The sequence below is a fragment of the Anarhichas minor genome, unplaced genomic scaffold (assembly GCF_050575085.1).
Source record: "Anarhichas minor isolate MPS153535 unplaced genomic scaffold, ASM5057508v1 ptg000023l, whole genome shotgun sequence".
NCBI lineage: Eukaryota > Metazoa > Chordata > Actinopteri > Perciformes > Anarhichadidae > Anarhichas > Anarhichas minor.
The window spans coordinates 584,379-606,444 of NW_027466469.1; the positions used below are offsets into that span (position 1 = coordinate 584,379).

The window sequence follows — 22,066 nt, forward strand, 5'->3', positions numbered from 1 at the left end:
GATGTGGAAAACAAAAGATATTGATCTCAGTGTTGTACTATTATTAGCTCCTCCGAGTTCTTTGTTGAACTTTAAGATTGCCTGGTTCTCCACGTCAGTCAATTTGATAAGTGCAAAGGAAGAAGTCTCACTTTTACTTAACTTTTATTTTATACGTCATTGCGGTGATATCAAATAAATAAATGTAAAAAAACACATTTCTGAATCTCCTCTCATATCTCTCTCCCTCCTCGTTTGGCTTCATCTGTGTCTTCACAGATCCAGAGCATCACCGATTCATCCCGCGGGTCGATCCGCCGTAAGAACCCGGCCGCTGTGACCACCCAGCTGAGTGTGACCGAGGACCCGCCGGAAGCCAGCAAGGAGGAGAAGCCTGAGGAAGAGGTAGAGCACGGCCGGGATCAGTTCGAAGTGTAAAGTTTGTGCTCACGTGTTGGTGATTTAACACAGAGCAAGAAGGGAACAAAGGGAGCGATGGGATAAAACCAGCCACCCGGGGGATTTCATGACAAACAAAAACTGGATAACGTAGAAGAACAAAACACAAAGTAAAGGAAAACTATAAGTAGAAGTTTGGTGTAAGAGAAATACTACAACTTTACATGATTTAAAGAATAGTTAGACATGTTGGGAGATGAACTGAAGAGGGTACAGCAGTACTACAGAATGGTAGTAGAAGGTACATTCAGCCCGGGCTTGGTTGTTGAACTGATTTCAAGGTAATGTGATAGCGATTCACTTTTGTCCTGCCTCAATCACAGCCCATGTTACTGCAAAAGAAGCTTCATAAAATGCAGACTGAGCAATGTAAGGCTCCCTAATCTCACTTCTCTCCCTCCCCCCCTCTCTCAAACACTTGTGGCTCTCTGTGACTTTGACCTGCATTCCTACATTTCCACCTCAACCGTGACACTTTCAACCTTCCGTCTGTAATGTACGTGTGAATCCACATCCGTCCTCTCTTCCTCTCGTCTCATAGTCAAAGTCGGCCTCTTCCCCTGTGTCCCCCCCCGCCCAGGTCCAGCTCATCCACGACAGCACCACCCCAGCCAGCCCCGCCACCCCGGCCACCCCGCTGACCCCCACAGAGGGGGCTAAGAGCCCCGGGGAGCAGGTCCAGATGACCTGGACTGAGAAGTGTGACGGCGAACCAGCCAAGCCGCCTGGTGCAGCCACACCAGAGGGCATCAAAGACTTCTTCAACATGAAGCCGTGAGTGCTTTGAAATGCTCATTGAGCCTTTTACCTGTCGTAAAGGTGAATTGCCTTCTTGTTCCTGACAAAAAGAACCTTCGAGTCTTTTTGTATCTGTTCAATGTCGCACCAAAAAAGGTCTGCCTGAGTGCTGTTAAAGGAGTAGGAACACTAAATAATACGTTCACAGCTTAGTAGTGATGATTGTGTGTGTTTCTCTTCTTGCCATGCTGCAGCGAGTGGGAGAACCTGTAAGTATTTAAGTCCTTATGAACCTCATTCAGTTCATTTACATCCCATAGTGACCAAGATGTGTGTTGCGTGTGAATGAGCATCTTCCACCTCGACCAGCTTAGTGTCACAAAATGCTTCGTAACAATACTCTGAAACAGTTCGACCTCATTTTCTGCGGCCTTGTCTTCACTCAGGAACCAGTCCAACGTGCGACGTATGCACACAGCGCTCCGGCTGAATGAAGTCATCATCAAAAAGTCCTCCGAGGCCAAGCTGGTCCTCCTCAACATGCCCGGGCCACCCAGGAACCGGACAGGTGACGAGAACTGTATCCTTCAGCGGGACAGAAGTAGGCTTACTGAGAGGAGTTCTTAACGCCGGTATGTTAGAGACAGAATGCACTGCTCTCATAACACAAGTGGTAAGCTTCGACTCTGTAGAGTCACTCGTACCCTGACTATTGTTTCTGTCCCATTTCCATATTAGGTACGATTGATTTGTACCCCGCCGCTCAGCTTTCACTTTAGTCCCGTTGTTCCATACCAGAGTACACTTGCGTCATCTACGTGACATTTGTTAATGTTGTCGCTACCGTGTAGAAAAACGCTACCCAATAACAAGATCCCAAGCCCATACAAGTCAACCTTTGCGTTATGCTTACAATAGTTTATATTTTGGAGACAATATCAAACCTCTGATAACCGCCTTTCGTTGAAAACGACCTGCCCTTTCAAAACTACTCGCTGACTGCTAGCTGCGTTAAATAGCAGTCCACTTACATGTTTATTTATCAATGATACAGTTCTTCTTTTCACACCTGATGTGAACCGTAATCGAGACCACCTTTTGAAGTCGATCTACGAACTAGACTTTGGGGTCAAGTGTACTCTGATCGGGGCCTGGGGTCGCTGAAGTGAAAGCCTCCTAACTCTCAAATATCACGATGCCACACTGGCAGATCCAGAAACCTCCGACACTGAGCAGGTATCTCCGGACAAAGCTAGAGGCTTAAAATGCAGCGGGATGTTTTTATCTGAAAGCTGTCCTCAGGACTTACAAGAACAGAAGGGATGGTCTAACACAACACCCAGTCCATGTGCCGTTGAATCACTGACCTACGTAAGTATGAATGAAATAAATGAATTGACATTCAGGTGGTGTGAAAAACACAAACTTTAAGTAGAGCTCTACAGACACAAAATCAGTTTAAGCCTCGAGGCACTTTCCTACTCCAGGAATAAGATTACATTTTGTATTTTGAGCAATAAACGGTAAGTTAATTGACTTGGCACTGTGATTTGTTATCAGAAAATTTGTGCGAGATGGCAAGGAGGCAAATAACTAATTATGATTCATAAGCAGACAGTGCCATTGCAAGCAGAAGATGAACCTTTTCAGTAACATTTGCAGGTAATGTTTGAGTTTGATTCTTTTTAATTACTCTTTCAGCCCCTTGCAAAGCTTTTTGATATCAGTTGTTGATTCTATAAAACTAATTATGAAATATTTTCCTGACTGTCCTCATTTTGTAGCAGTCTTTTTAATCATTTTAATATGATGTCCTGTCGGTGGGAGAATATATTAAGAGTTTATCTGGTATTGTTAGCAATTTACCGCTGGGCTAATCAATATTTATTCATCTTCTACAGGTAAATGCAAACAGAACGTCTTAAAGCAATAGTTTGACGTTTTTCCCAACACGCTTTCTTGCCGACAGATGAGAAGATCAATCCAACGCACATCTGTCCGATCAGTAGAAGGCTACAGCCAGAGAGACTTCAAATAGTTTTGGCACATTTACCTCCAGTAAAACCACGACTTTGGTTGTTAGTACGGATTAAAAAAACACGGTTTAACATGATAATAGTGAGCTTTAATATTTTGTTACTTTTGGATAAAGAGTTTGTTTTCCTGTTGACAGTCTTAATGCTAAGCTAAGCTAACTGTCTCCTGGCTCTAACTTCATAGTTATCGTACAGTCATGACGTCTTCTCATCGAACTCTTAAGCAAGAAAGTGAATGAGTTTCGCCAAAACGCCACACTATTGATTCTTCGTTTTGTTGACTTGCAGTTTATTTTTATGTCTTACGTGCTTCTTCTAGTTTCTTTAACACTTCTCTCCAAGACATGGAGTTCCTCGAGGTCCTCACTGACGGTCTCAACCGGGTCCTCCTGGTCCGCGGAGGCGGCCGCGAGGTCATCACTATCTACTCCTGAAAGAGCAGCCCCCCCCACCCCACTATCACCCCCCCCCCCCCACCTTTTGCTCCCACTCTCATCGACGCTGCTTCGTTCTGTCGCTCTTACCGTTTATTTCTGTAAGATAGTCCTCTCACACCCAACCGATAGCTCAGCTTCAGCACCTCTCCCTCCGCTCCATCCCCAGCAGACCGACGAGCAGAGTCACATGCTCAGCTACTACACCCTTCACTCCAGTCCAGTAAGCTACTATAACTATTGCCGGCTGTAGACTCATTTAGATGCTGCCTAGATTTGTTCCTAAAGACACTGTCTGTAATCTGCTGTAGTAACTGGCGTTGAGTCTGCGTGACTCGGTAAGGAGGAGGTGGTGGTGTTGGGTGTGAGGTGTGAGTGCACATGCATGTTTGTGTCCGTCTTTGTTTAAATCTCTGCCGATTCTTATTGATGTTGTTTTTTTTTTTCCAAATACGAGTGTTGGCATAGCAGCGGTTTCTGCCAGCTGACGTGAGCTGGGTGTAGGATTGTCTGTTTAGCTCCCTCGTGGGGATCGGACACCTCCCACAGCGCACCAGCCTGTTGTCTTCGATGTGATTAATCTCTCAAGGCAAAAAGACACTGCTACCCACGGTCAGGACCACCAGCTGGAAGGAGAGTAGTCGCGAAGCATGAACTGTGAAATTCACATTGGTATTTAAAGAAGACTGAAAAGGCACGTGGATCAAAGCTGCAAGCGCCATCTTTAACCCGATCACTCGTTAGCATGGCGTCCTTATACCTGTGTGTGTTTATACTCGTTCCGTTACCGCCATCACCGTCTTTCTACCTGTCCTCCTATCAACTCATTTCTTAGTGGCTGTTCATCCCCGTGGCCACTGTTAGTGCCAAAAAAAAAAAAAGAAGAAATACAACAAGGCTAGCTTAGTTTGTAGAGATTGACACGTAATTAAAACTGTGAATTGTGCGTCTCCTACCAGAAGGCTGGTGTAACGGTGGGGAGACGGCACAAACACCCCGAGGAGATTATCATTGCCAGCACCCCTCAACCCTCGTGTGGATCTCTGTAAATAATGTACAAGCTCTGACGCGTTGTTCAGTATGAGTGTAGTATTTTTGTGACATACTAAAAAGCTTCTAGTGGAGAGAAAAACGCTCCTTCGCTGAGAGGGACAGATCAAAAACGCTGTTTTAAAAATGTATGTATGTATCTATTTATTTATTTATTTATTGGATGGCATAGGCTCCTGTCACTATGGTAACTGTCATTGTAACCTCGACAAGCACTGCACCTGCACTGTCCGCCACTGTGCAACAAGTGAACTTTTAATGAATTCATTCAATTACACACAAAAAATACAAAATGTTATTTTTTCATCTAGAGAAGAAATAGGTATTTATGTTTATAGACCAGAGTTACACATATTGATGAAATAGTTTTATGTCATTTTGATTGTCACTCAAATATATATTGTTGTTGTTGTTTTTTTTGCCTAATTTAGATACATTAAATGTGCCATATCAAAGTATTTTTCAAAGAGAAATAGTGAATAAAAATTCTATTGATTGGATTCGAGAGAACAAAGTGTGAAAAGTAAAATTGGAGGTGTCTACGTGAAACTCGTACGGTAATGACACTGTAGTCTGAAAGTCACCCTGTAGATGATGATTAAAGGGCGGATGTTCAGACGCTCAGATTTGAAGCGTATCAGCTGTTAGCGAGGTGAGATTCTGAACATCTTGACGATTGATTTTTTACCGGGTCAAGTCTGAATAAATAGAGAGGACGAAGGCTTCTGTAGCTAGGAAACCCACGCTGTCCATAAGACTGAACTCTATGCAGTAGACTCTCCCGTGAGATTTTATATCCTCTAGATTGGCTGAGATTTGAGCCACACATGTCCTTGACTGAATGACTGGTGAGCAAATCATATTTAGGTTCAAAAAGTGCATCTTGGAAGGAATGTGCAATAGTTGAAATCCGGACTCATGTGATCATGTTATTTATTTTTTTACACATATATTTTGTATATGTAGATTTCGTAAGTCTTTAAAAAAAAAAATCCAGAATCATCTCACTTTGACCAAGGACAGCTGTCACTTTACGTTATTTCAGTTTCTTTTCTTGAAGAAACCGTTTTTGGTCATTTGCACTTGTAGTAGAAATATGAATATAAATAAATACGTATATATAAACAGTATATACAATATAGGGAAGCAAAAGAAATTAGTTTCTAGAAGTATTTACAAACAGTATTAAATGTTTTTAGTGTTGCCTGAATGTCGGACCATATGTTGTGAATGCTGCTAGTATCAATAGATTTATTTGTACTGTAAATAGAGATGACTAAAGCAACATTAAAGATCAAGTGAAAAAGGGTATAGACATACATATCAGTGGTACCTGTAAACATTTGGCCTGAGAGCTCTGGACAGGGTTAGCTTTCTGTTTTATTAGAAAACTATTCTGAAGACCTTGATGCAATATTACAACCGAGGGTAAATCCTCCACCTTTTTATTCTCTTTTAAAAAGAAAAGCTCTCCTGATTATTCCCCATCTTTAATCCCATAAGTAAAGTGAACCCATTTTAATGGAACAGATTATTCATTTACTTCCGAGAAATTTACAGGAATCACCAAAATATGTTAAAATGATGAATATATATTTATCTTCTAAACGTTACTTCTTGCAAAATTTTGAACACACCTACCTTCGACACCTGTGACACTTTAAGAAGCAGCCACTCCTAGTTTTCAAAGATTTTAGGGTGCCGAGTCATGAAGATTTTCTTTAATATGCTTGCCACACTTAATTAACTCTGACAAAGGGGTCGTTTAACGCTCACATACGTTTTTCCGAAGAACACGGCTATTTTGGGATTGTCTCCACAACATTGCCTGCATCAACTGAGCCTTTTAAATTGATTCGAAAGAAAAGATATCTGATGTTTCTTGGAAAATGAGTTTATTTATGGAATTATAAATGTTTTATAATTGCTGTTTGCATGGTACTATGTGGCAATATTTGTTTTAGTGGTTTCTATAGTGATGACTTACATGTTTAAGGGCCAGAGTCGGGTAAAAGGTTGTCAAATGTTCTCATCCAGTTACACATTTGAGAACTCTGGAGTGTTTGCGACATGGCTAGACCTTGAAAACAAGTCTTTTGCAAAAAAATAAAAATAAATAAAGTATGAGTTCACTATATTGTTACTTGTTATATTTCAACCTTGCTCAAATAGTCTTAATAGATTTTGAGTTAGCGAATGGATGGGCCTTAGAACTGGTCATTTCACCTTTGTAAATATATATCACTTAAGTCAGAGACACTGTAACTGACTAGTGTTGTCTTTCGTTGTACACTGTTCTATCACTGTGGACAAAGTCTTAGAGTTTTGTAAGATTATGTGCAATATTGTTCTCACATTGGTTATTTTTCATTTGGTCACACTTATTTGTTTTCTTTAAACAAACTGGAGGTGTCGCTTATTTCATCAGAATGTTTGTCACCAGGTCTTACAGACAAAGATCGACAGTGTTCATCCCAAATGTGGCTGAGACAGCAAAGCACTTTACACTGAGGGGGGTTCTCTGTGACGGGATCAGTCTGCAGGAGTGGGGGCGTCGAACAAGAGCCAGCCCGCTCTGAACAGACTCTATCCCACAGTGACCTCTGGTGGCACACGAGTGTATTACAGCCCAGTCGTGGCGGTCTGACAGCTCAGACTAAAAGATCAGATTAACTCCCACCGTCCTGCAGCAGTTATGAACTGCACTAATGCAGAAACCTACCTGCTGATTATGTTTACATCTTAGCGTTTCAGCATTTTCTTGGACATTTTAGCATGCATCACATTCTTTCCTTTCTCTTGCCAAAAAAAAAAAAAAAAAAGAAGAATATTAACTGTTAAATTTATAGTGCTTGTCACTCAATCTGTGAGGTGAGCCTTCCCAGAATCCCTCCTCCACCCCCACCCCAACCCCCCCCCCCCCCCCCCCCCCCCCCCCCTTCCCGCGCTCCTCCCCCCATCTGCCCGCAAATCCCTGGCCTCCCCCATCCCAGCCACTAAATCCACCCCAGCTCTGTATTTTAAATGTGATTGCAGTATAATTCTGAAAAATGATCAAAGAATATAAAACTCGCGCTTCCAATTCTGGCACTGGCTCTGTTTGGACGACACAAGATAGTCTACTTAGAAACCAGCACGCCCCCTCTCCCCACACCTGATCCACGATGTAGATCAGAAACTTCGCCTGCACAACTGTAGCATGAGACAAACTTGCCGGTGATCATTACTCAGTCTCCGTCCTTAAATGGATATTAAGGGCTCTGAAACACATCTGTTACCGGGTTGAGGAGGCTGTCCTGTTAAGACACCAACAGAGAAAACACAAAACCAGCCCCAGATTATGGCAGAGAGGGCCCAAAAACCCCCGCAGTCTGTAGCTGAGATAAGATCGCATCCTTCAGTATATCTTCACAGAGGCATCAGACAGACGTGCCTGACGTTGGAGGTGTCAGACAGTCGACCTCTCTGGGAGTTTAAGAGAAGAACTCAAGTGGCTGTCCATGCAGTGCAAGCAGAGCCAGGTCCCAGACATGTTGTGTATCTCAGTGCATGCATGCAATTACCCTGAACAAGGTGTATTGAAAATATATTGGGTGTTTGTGGTATAAAAGTATTTTTGTTTATATCAGTTAGAAACATTTTCTTTCTAGTCGTATGACTCTTTTTTTTCCTCTTTCCTTAGGACTGGCCAATGTATTCAAGATGAATATTATTATTATTATAGTACGAGATTCTATTTTTTATGGTAGATTTGTTGACAAGGTCTTCTCATTGTGTCAAATATTATCTGCAGATAAACTGATTACCAAAGTATATATTTCAGTTAACTACATACATGATGGTGTGCAAATGTGTGCTCCGGTGAATTAGACGCAGACGAGTAAACACTGTTTTCTTTCCTTCAAAATAAAATGTGACAGTTTTCAGTTAACAGGTTGTTTCAATTGGATGAGACTCTGAAAGTGCCAAAGTGGTGGAGGAGGTACCTGCAAAACCACACTTTGGGGGCAGCCTGTCCAAAACTACATTTACCTACTTTTTTACTAAATAACTGGTTATATTTAGTGTGTATTGAAGTATAATAATTACAAATGTGGTAAAAAACTTGATGCACTTATTCGCTTACTCGGCGAGAGTTGGCACAAAGACCGAAAGCTGGGAAACAGTCGGCCTGTCCAACGATAAAGTCGACCAATCAGCATCTCTCACGCTCATTAATTAACATCTCGTCTCCGGTTTGTTTGGACAAACAAAAACAAAGTGTAACTATTTTTGTTGCAGTCACTTCATTTGATCCTATTAGACATTTGTGTGAAATTGTCATAATGAAAATATGAATTCTTGAGATACGGCCAAAAACATTTTGTGAGGTCACTTTGACCTTTGACCCCCAAATTTGAATGAGTTCTGCCTTGAGCGCAAGTAGACATTTGTGCCAAAATTTAAATAAAATGTGTTCACGGCAATTTATCCTTTTTACATTTGGACTTTTGTGTGACTTAAATAAGCGTGTTAGTTATTGAGCTTTAGATGTGCTGGTATCAGATCTCATCTTTGGACAAAGCCAGGCTAGCTGTTTCCACCCATTTCCAGTCTTTGTGCTAAGCTAAGTTAGCCGGCTACCGGCAACGTTATCGATCTTCTCATTCAACTCTCGGGAATAAACACATTCCTACTTAATTGCTTTTGAAAAGTACAGAACTTCATTTAATGAGTTCTTCCCTCCAGAGTAATCCCGTCACTGTCCAGGTTTGAGTCTAATTCGCCGGAGTTGTGGGAAACATTTCGTATGAATGCCTGACAATGTAATGGATGTAGATGATATATATACAGCATACACACAAAGACACACCTGTATCAAATTTCAGTAATATGAAAATGCTTTTTTCATTCCAAACTGTTCATTACTCTTCCTTGATACTGTACCTAGTCTTATGGTAAAGCCGTAGTGTGTTCCTTTAAGTTTTGTGGGAGTGTGTATGTGTGTACATGTGCACTTGTAACTGCTGGGGGCGGGGGTGGGAGGGGGCTACATGTAAATAAATCAAATACAGTTAGTGTGGAGGTGTTTTTTTTGTGTCAGTGTAAGCTAAATATTATAAAGTTTAAAAAAAGAACGTATTATTCTCTATTGTGTTTCATGGTACATTTAAAAAAAAAGAAGAAAAAGTAGTTTTATCTTACATTTCAAATGCTTATATATCTATGGCTTCTGGCGATACCCGTTCCATTTTATAGATTTGTCAGCACAAAATGCAATAAACCAATACCATTTTATTACAGCAATTGTGTCTGGAGTTTTTAATCATGTCTTGTTTTGACAATGAAAATGTTACAAATTAAAAAGACACTATGTGCAAAACTATAAAACACAATCATGTTTGGAAAAGAACAAAGGAATCCATCATAAACCAAAACACACCGTACTTCACACATGCAACTTTACCTCAGTTTACCTCACACGTAAGAAGAACGAATGAATAATTAACTTCTGGCTAATAATCGAAAATACAGACGGTTAGTCCGGACAAGTCATCAAACCAAATTTAATAACCATTTAATCAACTGAACACAATACTTGGAATAAAAAAAAAAAAAAAAAAAAAAAAAGATTAAAAGCTTTTACAAAACATCCAACCTACCTATATTACACAGCTGGTACATTCACTGCACAGAGAATTGATGTGGTGTCTACTTGTGTCACAGGGAGAGGGGAACTCGCATTAGGAGAAGTTGTTGCATCAGTAATGTCGGGGGTACATGGACATCGGCGGGACCTGGCCCATGCTGGGGGGGGGCTGCTGAGCGGCGGCGGGGCTCACCAGGTGGTTGAGAGACGGTCCGCTCTGAATGAGGGTGTCCAGCGCTTTCTGTACACTCGGGTTGTCAAAGTTGATACCTGAAGCCGACGAGGGGAGTCTTTGACCACCTGGTGTGACCTGCATGCGTCCCGGTGGGGTGCCATAACCCAGGGTTCCACCCGCAGGGGGGCCCGTCATGGTGGGGCGGGGCTGGTTCTGGGAAGGGGGTGGGCCAAGGGAGCCGTACGCCTTCGTCTGGGAGATGGAGGGCGGGCCTCCTGCGCCTGCCGGGACCCCGCTGCCGCTGTTGAACAGGCTGAGGATCTTAGCTTGCAGCTCCTGCTGGTGGCTGGGGTTCGCCGAGGCGCTCGAAGCAGCCGATAGGCCGAGGTGGCTGGACTGTGGAGGCGTGAGAGTAGAGTGGGATAGGGCAGAGTGGGATAGGGCAGAGTGGGATAGGGCAGAGTGGGATAGGGCAGAGTGGGATAGAGCAGAGTGGGATAGGGCAGAGTGGGATAGGGCAGAGTGGGATAGAGCAGAGTGGGATAGAGCAGAGTGGGATAGAGCAGAGTGGGATAGAGCAGAGTGGGATAGAGCAGAGTGGGATGGAGCAGAGTGGGATGGAGCAGAGTGGGATGGAGGAGGCAGTCCTGCAGCGGAGGTTGAAACGTCATGGTGTACTGCTGCGGGAGCTGCTCCATGGACTCCAGCTGTGATGTGAAAGGTTCAGTTAGAATGTGCAGTTCTGCAGACTATAACATTTAACGGACAAAGAACTTGTTTTGAAAAACAAGACTAAACTATCTCAGCACATGTTTTAAGGCAGTTAACACATTAAATACGTTATTGGTTGCTGTAATTGTTCCTCTTCTCCATAGTGGCAGAGATAAAAAAATATATAAATAAACTAACAATGGCAATGTAGAGTTTTCATTCTGTATAAAAATACATTGTGAAATTTAGCTGAAGTTCTTGAGGTTTCACCAATCAGAGAGAGTAAGTGGACTGTTGAACCAGTCCTTTAAAATGAGACTTTAAAACGTGTTCCTCCTACCGGTGAGAGGGTCTGCAGCGCTTCGTAGCAGTCGAGCTCTTTTGTCCTTCAGGTAGGCAATGAGACCATCCATTTCATCTGGGGTTACAAATCTACCCGGCAACCACGAAGGGAAAACAAAAGAAATTAGAAGAAGGTGAGATTTTATATAATGTGTGAGATTCAAAGGCTGACAAACTGAAAACTGTAATTGAGGCATCACAGAAAACAAAATGTTACATTCTCCACTGCGCCAATTTTCAATTGCTCATTGAAGACTTGTTCACGAAACAACATTTCAGACCGGGTACCTGTTTTCAGACAGCAGTGTGATGGAGGTGAGCACAGAAATGGGGTGGCCCTCTCTGTCAGGCTCCCTGAGTAGCACGTCGTCCGCCATCTTGGCAGCCTTTCTGGCAATCTCCTCGCGTTCTTTTTCACGGTTTTCAACTTTGTAGGTGTCATAATTGTGGGCAACCAGCATCATGGCATCCTGCATCGGCATGTTCCGATGCTCTACGTGTAAACAAAACAACAAAAGACACGTCAAACACTGCGCTCTTTGCTTTAGGAGGGAATAAAATTGACCCCACCGACCAAACAACATGTGCCCGCTGTCGCCTTGCGTTACCTTGTGGCGTGCCGAACAAGATGTTGACGGTGCAGGACCGGTGGACCTGGTGCTGCTGGGTAATGATGATGGCAAAGGGAGTGCGGGCCCTGCCTACATCCTCGAGCGCCTGAGTTAGTGACACTTCTGTGTTGAGGAAGATCAGATCCACCACCATGCCCAAATCACGAACCTTCCGTCCGACCGTCTCCGCATACTCCCTACAGTTGTTTGTGAAGCAATAGTACAGACACACAGGCACACAAACAGACACACACACACACACACACACACACACAGGAGCCATATGAAATAAAAACACGCCATGTACTGGTGGAACATTTACAAAGACGTTTCAGGTTTTTCATTTTCGGTACAGAACAAGAGAGTGGACATACTTCTGCGCCTTGTTGACGACGATCACGGAGCAGTCGACGGGGCGGTCGGTGTCGTAGCGCCGCTGCAGCTCCTCGTAGTACTGTCGATACAATTCATTGCGGCGGCGCTCTTCTGGTCGAGCGCGATCATCTACTGCTGAAGTGAGGGTGGAGGGGGCTGGACAGGGAAATGTCAGTTAAAGTTTCACAAGTTGAACACGGCTCTAAATCGTCTTTAAAGCAAAACGGCCTCAGTCTGGTGCTACTCTGACATCAATTCGTATTGCTTAATATTATAAATATTGCAGTTGTTAAAAGACGTGTTAGCAAAATGCAGTAAAAATGATATCCAGAGCGACAAAAAAACAACCTGTGGGATGGATGTCAGATAAAATACTGGTCACGTTTTTAAATTCCATACAAAATCAGGAAAATCCAACTTATCACAAATAAACACAAACTTATTCTAAGGTGGTCACGTGCGCTCATCAACTAAGAGCAATTAAACAAGACATTAGATATATACACTGGAGTACACGTACCCTCTGGCTCCCGGCGTCCGTTCCAGGGATCTCTGTAAGGGTCCCTGTAGGGCTCATCCTTCCTCCGGTAATAGTCTTCTGCACCACTGGCACTGCGGTAGAACCGGTCATAGTCGTCTCTGCTGCTGCATGGAAACATTTCAGGTTCAGACAAAAAAAATACAACAACTTAATGCTGAACTTCCGACGAATGAGCCGAGTGGTCACCTGAATGCAGGCTCCCTGGGGTCTTTGTCTCTGGTCTCTGTGCTCCGGTACCGGTAGTCGTGGTCACGAGAGTGGCCGGCCGGCCTCGACTCTCTAGCGGACTCCCTCCCGTCACGGCTCTCCCGAGACTCCCTCCCGTCACGGCTCTCCCGAGACTCCCTCCCGTCACGGCTCTCCCGAGACTCCCTCCCGTCACGGCTCTCCCGAGGCTCGCGCACATAAGCGGGTGAGCGTGAGCGAGGCCGGGGCTCTTTGCCATCCGCGTAGCTGCCATACGTGGTGGTGGCCCTGAGAGAAAAGGTATCAGTTAGTGCAAGGACGGTTAGAGTTCAGTCTGCCTATGAAACACTACAAACTTCTGTCCGTGACTCGTAAAGGGGACCGAGCACGCATTCAATCCAGGAGGTGGTTCCCGAGACGCGTCGACGGCGAGGTTTTGAAAATGTCCAGTGATCCGTGTTCGCAACACGATTGATTTGTCGACCATTTGAGGTTCCCCCGACCATGAACCCAGCTCTTCAGATACACGCGTACCACGGCTATTTAACCTTTTTGAAACAGGCGGTGTGTATTTTGCGCATTTAGCATTTGCTTGCGATGATTTGCGTTTTGTTCTCCGGTAAGCCACATTCCCACGCTGCAGGTCTCTGGTTATAAAAACAGAACTAATAGAACATTTTGTTTTTTTTTGTAATTCAATGCATTTCTAGAAGGAAAATATTCTGAATTGGGTAGAAAATTTTCTACACAGCAAAAATATTTTGACTAAAAAGGCAAAGTGACCGAGGTGTCTCCAGGAGGCAGTGGTTAGAGCCCTTTGAACCCTTGGTGTTTAGAAATGGAGGTTACCTTTAGGGTTAGATAGGCTGGGCCTGTTGATGCTAAACCCTCAATTTGTCTTCACTTCTTCCAACATTTATAGGAGAGTTTAAATAACTTCCATGACACTCAACTCAAAAGTGAGGCACGAAAGGTTTCAAATTAAAAGAAAAATGCAACAAACCAATAAATTCCTTTCACCACATTTTCCTTGCGAGTTCTGTGCATCACAACAGTTTATGTCGTCAATATGCAACGGGGTCATATTAGAATAAGCATCATACACATCGTTTGCCCTGGTCTGGGATCTTATGGGTGTGAATGCCCGACCCCATCCCCAAACCTGCCTGAAATATACTTCAATGTGTTGTGCCCGTTGTGTCAGTTTTCCTTTACAAAGCTAATTAGTTAAAGGTCTTGTTGTGGGACATGAACCTGCTAAAGAGATATGAGGCCGGGTGGGACTCGCACTACGTTTCATTCAGCGGGAAAGTTGCACAATCTACCTATAAAGGTGAACTGCAGTGCAAAGCCACACTATGAACACGAGCATTAGAGACAAAGACACTTTCCTACGACTATTCTCTTTATTTCAACATATCTGGAAATTGTAATTTAGGGTGAAATATTTGTTGCATGAACCGTCACAAACCCATCTTCATTGGGCGGACTTCACCACTGGTGGGAATGACAGTTGAGGAAAATGTTATACGCTTTGGTTTGTTTTGTTTTACCGGCACCTCAGAGGTGACTGTAGTTCTTCACACCAATTGCGCGTTACTTTACCTTCGTGGAGGGCTCTGCTGGGATTGAGGTTTAGCTTGCCGTCGCTCCACTGCCATATTTACATCTGAAAATAAATCAATCCAAACGTTGAACACAACAGTGACATGTTAATCAGTTGCTTTTCACGCAGAACGGAGTGGCCGCGTCAACACGTCCACGATCCAAATGAAATTGAGCTCCAAAATACGAGCTTGAAAATCCAAACTGGACGAGAGTCAAAATGCAGCAAATCGAGTTTCCAAATCTGTTGGAGTTCTTTTGTGCACTTAAGATGAGCTCGGCCCTAGCAAAGCTTCAACGTGTAAATTAGATTCTTTTTTCAACTTGAAATTTTGAAATAACCAAAAACGCAAGTGCTCGACTTGAGTGACGCATTAAAATCTATGTTGTAGAAAATTGTCAGTTTGGCAAATAAAACAAGAGATTTCAGAGATTCAGGCGTTGCCAGAAGTTAATAATGCCTTTGTTTATTTGCTTTGTATGCCAATAATGTAACATGTCACAGAAAGAAAGATTGGAGGTAGAAAACTCTGCGTGGCTAAATATATATTTTATTTATTTATTAAATGTTGAGCTGTAGATCAAATCAAACTAAGGTTGCTCCGATCAATAGCCGCAGATCTGCCAAAATTCGTTCAGACCACTTCAATATGGAAGCCGATCAGATGACGCAAAACTTGCGGGACAATTCATTTACACGTGACTAAAATGTCTTCACCAGAGTTGTGAGTTGCTACTTGAAGCCCCTTTTACACGCCTCACTGTTCTGTAGAAAACCGTCTGCATCGTTGCCGCTGCCGGCAACAGAACCGCATCGATGTCGGTGTATAAAAGGCCGGCCGACATAAAGGGACGACACGCACGGGATGCTTTAGTGCTACACGTCGAGCTGGCATGCAGTCTAAAATCCCAAATGGGCCATTAAGAGGCGTCTTTACAGCAGAATTACAGGGTCTCTGTGTAAAAAGAGGCTTAGTGTGCACACGTTGCATGACACATCTCTTCATTTTAATACACAATGTGGTTAAGAATGGTTGAGTAAATCATGTAACAATAAATAGAAGGCTTCAAATAAACCCGGCGGTCGGTATCGGCAGATGCTGCTTCCACAGTCCTGATCGGAGCGCCCTCACGCAGAACCAACACTGAGGTTAGTTGTGGGAAAGAATAGTGCTCAACTTGCATCATCATTGTTACGGGCATTATGTTTACTGGATGCAACGTATCGCATCACTAAAATGGCGTTAAAAAGGAAAATCCATTTTAGCCGATCACTATTAATCTCTATCTTACATTTAAAACCTTTTAATTCAGAAATAAATCTGGAATTGTAAACTTTAATTGCTACTTTGCTGGCATTTTATATTCACGATTCTCTTCAGGATAAACACTTTAAAAACACCATGCCCACTCATTGAAGGTTTTCACACACACACACACACACACAAAAACAACAACTTGGCCTTTCATTAACTTCTTTAGTTGCTCTCTGTACACCAACATAAAGCGGTCCTCTGTAGCCAGACAATCACACCCACTGCAGTTAAGGCTTACCTATTTTATAACCTTTATATATGCGACCCTTTTGGGCAGACTTTGCAGCTTCCGCTTCCGCAACACCTTCAAATTGTACAAATCCGAACCCACGAAACATGGACACGCCTGGAAGAGGGACATTTAAAGTGGTACAGATCATTGTGAATACCTACCCACTTTCAAAAGTTAGCAGTAAGGACATCCTTTGGAATTTGACATGCTTGCATTTCATGAAAAAACACGACGCTTGATGCTACCAGACATGAGTAAAAGTATGTCATGAATTAGATTTATTGCTTGTATGGTGTTTTACTGACCGATTATCTTCCCATAAGTGCTGAACAGCTCTTCCAAATCCTTCTTCTCCATGTCGGAGGTCGGCAAATTCCCGACGAAAATCCGTCTCTCCAAATCTCTAGGGTCACTACTGCTGCAGTTGCGTGAAAACTGCCCCGGCGACGGGCTGCGGCTTCTTCGGCGAGACATGACTTGGTTGAAAAGGGGGTTTAACTTCTTTCTTTCCTTCGTGCGTCTCAAATGCTTGAAAAAGTTTGGTTTGTTCGCTAATCCGTGTCTTTAAATTGCCGTCCAAAATCCTGCAACATGTCAGTGAGTTAAGAGAAGAGATAAAAATTCTTGGGAGGGATGAAAAGTTTCAGCAGTGCAAAAGTTGAAAATCAAAAAAATCACATCAGACAATGGAAATGCTGTGGAAAATAAATGTTCAAAATGCTGCAAATTTTGAAACAAAATCGTGCCAGTTAAATCGCAAATTCTTCCAAAAGCAGTTTATGAATGGGTGCAACTTTTCTTTGGTCCATGCACAGCAGGACATTATTAGATTTAACGCTTCACTGGACCTTTACGTACGAGAGAGCTCGCCTTGAATTACGGCACAAGGACGGCGGCATTAATGGCGAGCAGAGCAACACAAACAAATGTGAATCGGCTGCGCAAATTCAGTGACGCAACGGACTGGCGATTTGCAAGAATGCGAACGCTTTGTCTAACCTTTCACAATTTGACTTCACTCATTGTGACTTGTTTCATGAGTCGTTCCTACACCTGATCGGATAAATGTGCACTTGTTGAGCTCTCAACAGGCTTTTTTTTTTCCTCCCGCCTTCTCTGGGCTCCCAGACTGAAATAATGGCGTAAAAACGGAGCGTAAAAGATGCTTTCTGGCTAGAGATGCGTGGAAATGTCTCAGGTGGTAGAGACTGTGCCAACATGTATATTAGCTACATGATTTGTCCCAGTATAGCATACATCTAACAATGACATTATATAAAATACACCCCGACTCTTTAAATGTTGAACCAAAGAGAACACACTTCCATTTGCTTAAAAAAAGCCACGTAAAGACACCGTGGGTGTCGTAACAGTGGATGGCTTTAAGTCGATGGTGGAAACACATTTCACGCAAAACGAAAAGCGCACCGTTAAACCGCAGTCGTGAGAGAAAGTGGAGCAAAATGGCACAGATACCCACAGAGTGGCAACTGTACAGTGTGATGAACTCTGCCTCCACTTACTTTAAAATGGACTCGTGGCAATAAATTGTTACGCCGATTTAAATCACAATGAATAGGCTTTGTTGGTTGCGTTTGTTAACAACATGCTCAACGAGGGTTACGGTGCTCGCCGGCAGTGAGCGCCAACACCAGATTCACTTCTGGTGTGAACGAGCTTTGGCTCCACGCGGCGTTCGGCCTCGCTGTGTTTGCGTTGTTTTGGCACCGTGTCCACCATTTTCATAGCTTCCTCTGGATGCGTGTTGATGATCTGGCACCCGGTCGCTACGTTTTTAGAGAGGTTGACGGCCAGAAATGTGCCGAACACAACGAAATTAACAGACAAGAGGAAATGCAGGCAGGGGGGGGGGGGGGGGGGGGGTCTCTGCAGATACAGACACCGCCACACTCTTCGTCATAAGTGATGACTGAGAGGGATCATTTTTGTGCGAGTCTATACATTGCGTTTTCGGAAAAATCATTCTGCCTTTAAGTTTGGGGCAACATTGCTCATCCCAACGTTGCCCCATTGGGTCTGTAAGGTTTCACTAATTAGCAGCGCAGACAACCGCTCGAACAGCGTTTCCTACAAATGGAAATACAGATTTTGTTCAAATTATCCTCTTCTCTGGAATTGGTACAAACATCTTGAGGAAAATCGCATTGATGAAATGAAATTGTGATTTACGATCATCTCGAAAATGCCAAAGTACAAATGTTTTTGTTTTTCTTCTTCAATGAAACAAATGATTTTAAATGTCTTCAAGATCAGTTTATATCTTTAAACGGCCAACAAGCCGGAGTATAAAATGATTTCAGCAAAAGAAAAAAGGGTTTTTAAGTCCCAAAATACATACATTACAAAACTGCATTTGTGTTACATTACATTCATGGTTGGAGTTAATTTGCATAATGTTTTTAAGGGAGCAACCCTTTACATACCTTAATTTGAACCTTGAACCGGATTCTGTGTCCACATAATTTAAAAAACCCCGAGCGTCTGAAAGGGAGAGAGAAGTCATAGCAATGTAACACAGATTAAGAAATAAATCACCTGAAATGCTCCAATCAGAAACAGAAACCGTTTATTGCCAAGTATGTTACACATGCAAGGAACTTGGCTTGGTGATGGGTGCGTGACCATAAACATATAAGCAATAGTAAAAGACAATTTAAAACCAGAAAATATGAAGATTTACAGTAAAATATGACAAACAAACAAGTAGTATGTTAAACCAAGTATGTTATTAAAGTGTCAATAGTGCTTTGAGATGTTGGTAGTAGCTTGATACGACATTGATTGACTGTCTGATAGGAAGAAGAGTGATCGAGTCATGTTCATTTAAAGTCGTGAATAAAGTTTTTGGACAACCTTAAATTAGTATTCATAACAAAATTCCAAACAATAATCTTATTTTCAAATAAAAAAAACAAGAACTAACATTCATGAACACAGCAATGCTACATGTACGCGTATAGATGTCATTTAAAAAGTTTAACGTTATCGTGTAATGGTCTAAATTAAACCCAGCATTGCTAATTAATCCATCAAACCAATTACTAACGTTTGTAACTTTGTATTCCTGGATTACAGACACTTTGTGACACGACCTCGAGCAATAGCATCACAACACTATCTGTAAGCAGCCCAAACCAAAACACAACCGTTAAGTATTGTCATCACGTGCCCAACCCGGTCAACTCATAGCAATCAAATGCGGTCATCAGGTCGTATTTTTGGCAACTGCAGTGAATGTCATTCATGTAAGTCTCAGCTGGTTTGAGTAAGAGGGGACATCTCAGCCGAAACTGTAACCTTAATTCTTGATATCTGTACATCTAAATAGTTTTACCGACGCGTAGGCGACACTCTGTCACATTTTAAAGAGTATTTTTCCTCTGACATATGCTCACTGTGTGGTGGTTTAAGCCTTAACTGAGCGGGTCCCCACGAGGGGATGCTGTTCTCTGCGGCCATACGCTACGACACCGGTTAGTGAGAAAATATCCAATAAGAGCAGCCAGCTGGGTGGATGTATGTATTTTTTGTAAGTAGATTAACATCGCTTCACCTTTACACCTTGGTGTGTTTACAGTGGATGTGATTACGTTGCATCTACACGCAGCCAGGTCAGCGTTGGCTGTTGGCTAGCTACTTAGCGTTAGCATAGCTATCTGGTTATCGTAAAAGCAAACGGGTAGCGTTGGATTTACATGGCCGACTACACGGAGGTAAACTATATCACTGCGCATGTCGCTGTGTTGCAGACAGCAGAGCAACTATTTGCCTACCTTCAGTGTGAATCTCTGTTTACAGACTCTCGAGGCTACGCACAGGTCCTAGCAATTTCACTAGCTTCTCACAAAACCGCTCTTTCTTCTTCTTCTTCTTCTTCTTCTTGGTAGCTGCCTGTTCTTCTTCTTCTGCGGCCACGGCTATTATTGTACATTGAATTTCCCCCTACTGGTTACTTGTAAAATAGACCGGGTCCGTGTACGTTTTGATAGTTTGTTGTATCGTTTAATCGAAAAAATACGAGAGAACCAAAGTCAAATAACGAGCCGATTTGTTTTTTTGCAAATCTCTCTTTTGTTTTGTTTTTTTGAAGAGAGACGCAAAACACGACAGGTATTACGGAAGTAAGAACATGTCAAAATAAAAGTCAAGGTAATACAAGGAGCGAATGCAAGAGAAGTGTTTGTCTATGACGCAAAAAGCACATACCAGGTTAACAATAGAGGGAAATAAATACATGTAAATAGATAAATGTGGGCTGATGGGAGTGTGTTAGCAACATACTACGTGACTACATGCGCTTTAATATAAATGTATCCATGTACACAGCAACAATCAAGTTTTCGATGAAACGGTGCATTGTTTGATGTAATACAGTTCGTAAGTTTAATCAGTCATTTTTGTGTTCACACAGTTGTTGCTGTTTGCACTGATATTTAATTTTCCACCGTATTGTGCTCAGTGGTGTACAGTAACGAAGTAGAAATACTTCGTTACTGTACTTAAGTCGTTTTTTTGGATATCTGTACTTTACTTTACTACTTATATTTCTGTTGACTTTTACTTTTACTTCACTACATTTTGCAAAGAAAACTGATACTTTTACTCCGATACATTTCCCCTGAAACCTTCGTTACTCGCTACAAAATCAAATCTATCTTTAGAAACAAAATGAATCATGAGACCAAAGTCGGGGACTGTGGTGGAACAGAGACTGCAAGCAAGCAGGTTTGGTGAATCAGTGGTCCTAGCTTGCAAGTTAAATCATTGGTTAATCACGTTAATGCGCAATTGCAAACAAGTGCCCTCAAAGCCGCGGTGTTTTGATTCCCAGTGATGCTATATGCTATAGCTAGCGAGCGACTACATGAGTAGAATTCCACTCTACGATGACTGATTTCATGATGGAAGCAGAAATGGAAGCACCTGCTACTCCCGCAACAAACGACGGTGGTGACGAAGACCAACACCAGTGGATCGCTAGCGAGTTAGTGAGCTGAGGAAGTGTTGACAGTTGTGCAGCACTAGTTGGCTAACGTTAGCTATAGCTAGCCACCACACCATGGGATTGACAGGAGCCGCGAGAGCGCAGCATCAGGGTTAGCATTAGTGTTAGCATTAGGGTTAGCATTAAGGTTAGCATTAGGGAAATCCTTCCCAGCTGTGCGCAAGCTGTCTGTGAAGCTGAACACACCTCTACCTGCCTCAGCGGCCTGTGAAAGGCTATTTAGCATCGCAGGACTAGTCTTCAGTCCAAGAAGAGCGAGACGGAATTCTCGCAATTTTGAAAACTAACTTCTTTTGAAGATGAACAGGACATTTTTCAGTTTCAAGTAATGACTGGGTTGTTACTTTCGGTGCTGCTTTAGTATTGATCATGTTTTGATATTTGAGTCATTTTGTGGATGATCAGATGGAGTTATGATGGTAGCAGTCGCCCAATTGCAGATTCAGCTTGAGCAAAACCTTTGCCTATTGTGTTCAAATCAGGCCCATATGAGTTTACAAGGCAGGTGTCCTTTCTCACAACACTGACCTGATGCATCAAGTGGATATTTTTTGCTGAACACAATATTATGCATTTGCCCTCTACATCCTCTAGTCGGAATGAGCATACTTATAAACGCAC

The 22,066-nt window shown here is 42.8% G+C and overlaps 2 protein-coding genes across 9 annotated transcripts in view; one reads left to right on the forward strand and one right to left on the reverse strand.

Moving 5' to 3' along the window:
• Positions 1-3,646, forward strand: part of slc12a5a (solute carrier family 12 member 5a) — a 141,971-nt gene extending 138,325 nt beyond the window's left edge. Inside the window, exons 22-26 of one of the 4 annotated variants that reach the window (XM_076096834.1) lie at positions 259-384; positions 980-1,212; positions 1,431-1,445; positions 1,623-1,756; positions 3,555-3,646. In XM_076096834.1, the coding sequence (XP_075952949.1) occupies positions 259-384; positions 980-1,212; positions 1,431-1,445; positions 1,623-1,756; positions 3,555-3,646 (600 nt within the window). The remainder of the gene's footprint in view (positions 1-258; positions 385-979; positions 1,213-1,430; positions 1,446-1,622; positions 1,757-3,554) is intronic. The other 3 variants (XM_076096835.1, XM_076096837.1, XM_076096836.1) reach the window with 3 other exon arrangements.
• A 6,336-nt stretch (positions 3,647-9,982) lies between these two features.
• Positions 9,983-20,494, reverse strand: ncoa5 (nuclear receptor coactivator 5). Of its 5 annotated transcripts, none has more exons than XM_076096774.1 (12): positions 20,214-20,494; positions 18,864-18,921; positions 16,725-17,003; positions 16,426-16,533; positions 14,872-14,935; positions 13,267-13,554; positions 13,060-13,181; positions 12,539-12,695; positions 12,162-12,379; positions 11,842-12,046; positions 11,552-11,643; positions 9,983-11,207 (listed from the first exon to the last, which is right to left on the reverse strand). In XM_076096774.1, the coding sequence occupies exons 3-12, from the start codon at positions 16,891-16,893 to the stop codon at positions 10,438-10,440; spliced, it is 2,193 nt and encodes a 730-aa protein (XP_075952889.1). In that variant the 5' UTR covers positions 16,894-17,003; positions 18,864-18,921; positions 20,214-20,494; the 3' UTR covers positions 9,983-10,437. The 5 variants fall into 5 exon arrangements, with proteins under 5 accessions (XP_075952889.1, XP_075952893.1, XP_075952888.1 ...); XM_076096778.1 differs by having other exon boundaries at positions 12,162-12,364; positions 20,214-20,493; XM_076096773.1 differs by having other exon boundaries at positions 13,060-13,184; positions 20,214-20,493.
• Positions 20,495-22,066: the final 1,572 nt, after the last annotated feature.

Bases quoted from the DNA above. Each gene is read 5' to 3' on its own strand.
- ncoa5 (XM_076096773.1), bottom strand. From the start codon at position 16,893: ATGTCTCGCCGAAGAAGCCGCAGCCCGTCGCCGGGGCAGTTTTCACGC. The intron at 13,185-13,266 runs GTGACCACTCGG...GTTTCCATGCAG, and splicing joins CCCAGGGAGCCTGCATTCAG to CAGCAGAGACGACTATGACC. The intron at 11,644-11,841 runs GTACCCGGTCTG...GTTGCCGGGTAG, and splicing joins ACACTGCTGTCTGAAAACAG to ATTTGTAACCCCAGATGAAA.